This window comes from Gavialis gangeticus, unplaced genomic scaffold, assembly GCF_001723915.1.
Source record: "Gavialis gangeticus isolate Ggan-Ray unplaced genomic scaffold, GavGan_comp1, whole genome shotgun sequence".
In the NCBI taxonomy this organism is placed as follows: Eukaryota; Metazoa; Chordata; order Crocodylia; family Gavialidae; genus Gavialis; species Gavialis gangeticus.
In genome coordinates this window covers 109,429,349-109,431,295 of record NW_017729031.1, presented here as the reverse complement: position 1 = coordinate 109,431,295, position 1,947 = coordinate 109,429,349, and the positions used below count along the sequence as shown (strand labels likewise).

At 52.3% G+C, this 1,947-nt stretch overlaps 1 protein-coding gene across 1 annotated transcript in view; it reads left to right on the top strand.

The window, feature by feature from the left end:
• The window catches only part of SCN4A (sodium voltage-gated channel alpha subunit 4), a 132,045-nt gene that overhangs the window by 53,794 nt on the left and 76,304 nt on the right, over positions 1-1,947 (top strand). Inside the window, exon 11 of the mRNA XM_019523576.1 lies at positions 891-1,014. Within this exon, the coding sequence (XP_019379121.1) occupies positions 891-1,014 (124 nt within the window). The remainder of the gene's footprint in view (positions 1-890; positions 1,015-1,947) is intronic.

Genomic DNA, 1,947 nt, shown 5'->3' with positions numbered 1-1,947 from the left:
CCTGGCTCCGGTCCCTAAATTATAGGTCTTGTGTTGGGCTTTTTTGCAAGCTCTGTATCTTCTAAGAAGGTCCCTTATGCCAGGGAGTATCTCTGGGTAAAGGAAGAGGCTTTCATCCATGTTGTAGCACATTTGCACCAAGTAGAATTTGGGTGGTTGCTATGCATGTGTCCATATGTCCCAAGAAATTCCTGTACCTGAGGGCTAGAGCCTAACCCCATGTATGTGCACACAGCTCCAGTTGTGCCCATTTCAGGCACATGTGTCTCTACAGGTCCCTGAAGGTAAAGGAGAGCACATGGGTTAATGAGAGAGGAAGGGCTGCTTTCAGATGTTGGGGTAGAGCAGATTAAACTTGACTCCCATACTCTCTGACCTGTAAGTTTCCCCAGGGTCCCTGACTTGCCAAGGAGCCAGGAACTCCAGCTGCTCTAACTGTTGCTTCTCTTACCCTTGCTCTGCCAGCTGTTGTTTCTCCTGAGTCCTGTTAATGTCTGAGTTACATTAGCATAGACACCCTTACAGTCCTGTATCCTCCTGTGGTACCAGGAACTTCCTAGAAATACAGCTCCCATTTATGAGCTCATGAGTCTCCATGTTCTCAGCCTATGGCTTCAGTCCTTTCCCTGATATACTGCTGGCGGCTAGGACACAAGAATCCTCTCTTTAATGCAGGCATTGAATGAGGGTTTGATTGACTGATTGATTGATTTTATTCACCGGTAATAGACCCTAAGCTTCTGGGTGTCATTCTTCATTCTGACAGGCACTGGACTGGACTGTGTCCATAGGCCATATAACTGTTGTTGTTATGCTCTCCTACCTTGAATGTACTGAATGGATTCCTGTAAAACGTGTTCTTACCACATGACCTATGCTCCTTTTTGTAGTGCAATCCCACCGATGACCAAGATAAATTGGATTATAACCACCTGACAGCAGGCCCACAAGATGGGCCCAGCCTTCAGAAGAAAGCAGAGAGTGTTACCAGTATTATCTCTAGCACCATGGAAGGTACAACATGCTTTTCGACCTCCTCCCCGCCAGCACAAAGGTGGCACTGCTTGCTATTCAACAGAAGACTGCACAGCATAAGATGTTCTCAAGTGCAGCAAAGAGCACTTTCCTATATTGTATTTATAGACTGACCTCAGTGCTGGCAATGAGCATCAAAGCTACAAAATATGGATTATCAGGATAAACATTAGGCCTCTGTGAAGCGACTAGTATTTGCTTTGGGTTCAGATTCAGTCGATTCGGGGGACAGTGATTCAATTCGGTGATTCGAATCACTGTCCTGATTTGATTCGGCCAAATCTCCGAATCAGCCAGGCCAGGCCCATCCCTCCTCCAGCCTGGCAGTGGATGCCCTGCCCACCCCAGCTCCCTGCACTTGAGCGGGAAAAAAAGCCCCGGTTCAGCAGGTGTTGCCGAGCGGGGAGCGATCCCCACTGCCCCAAGCTGTGTGGGGGTTCTGCCATGAGCCCCCCAATACCCCCTCGCTCCCCCAGCCCCCCCCACGGGTGCCCTGCCTGCCCCAGCTCCGGCCCTTTAAGGAAAAAAAAAACCTGAAGAATCCCCTGGATTCACTGCTCCTGCCCGGGGAGGCAATCCCTGCTGCCCTCCATTGCCCCGCGCCACATGGGGGCTCTGCAGGAGCCCCCGAAGCCCTGAGGCTCCACCAGGAGCAGTGAGTCCCAGGGCTTTTCTCTGCCTTTTTTTTTTCCTTAACAGGCCAGAGCCACAGCAGGCAGGGCAGCCGCGATGGAGCTGGGGGAGCAGGGGGATGTCAGGGGGGCTTGTGGCACAGTCCCCCATGCAGTGGGGGACAGCAGGGATCGCCCCCTGCCCGGCAGCACCCGTTGAGCACTGGGGCTCTTTTTTAAAGTACAGGGAGCTGGGGCAGGAGGGGCAGCCATGGTGGGGCTGGGGGAGCGGGCAGGGGTT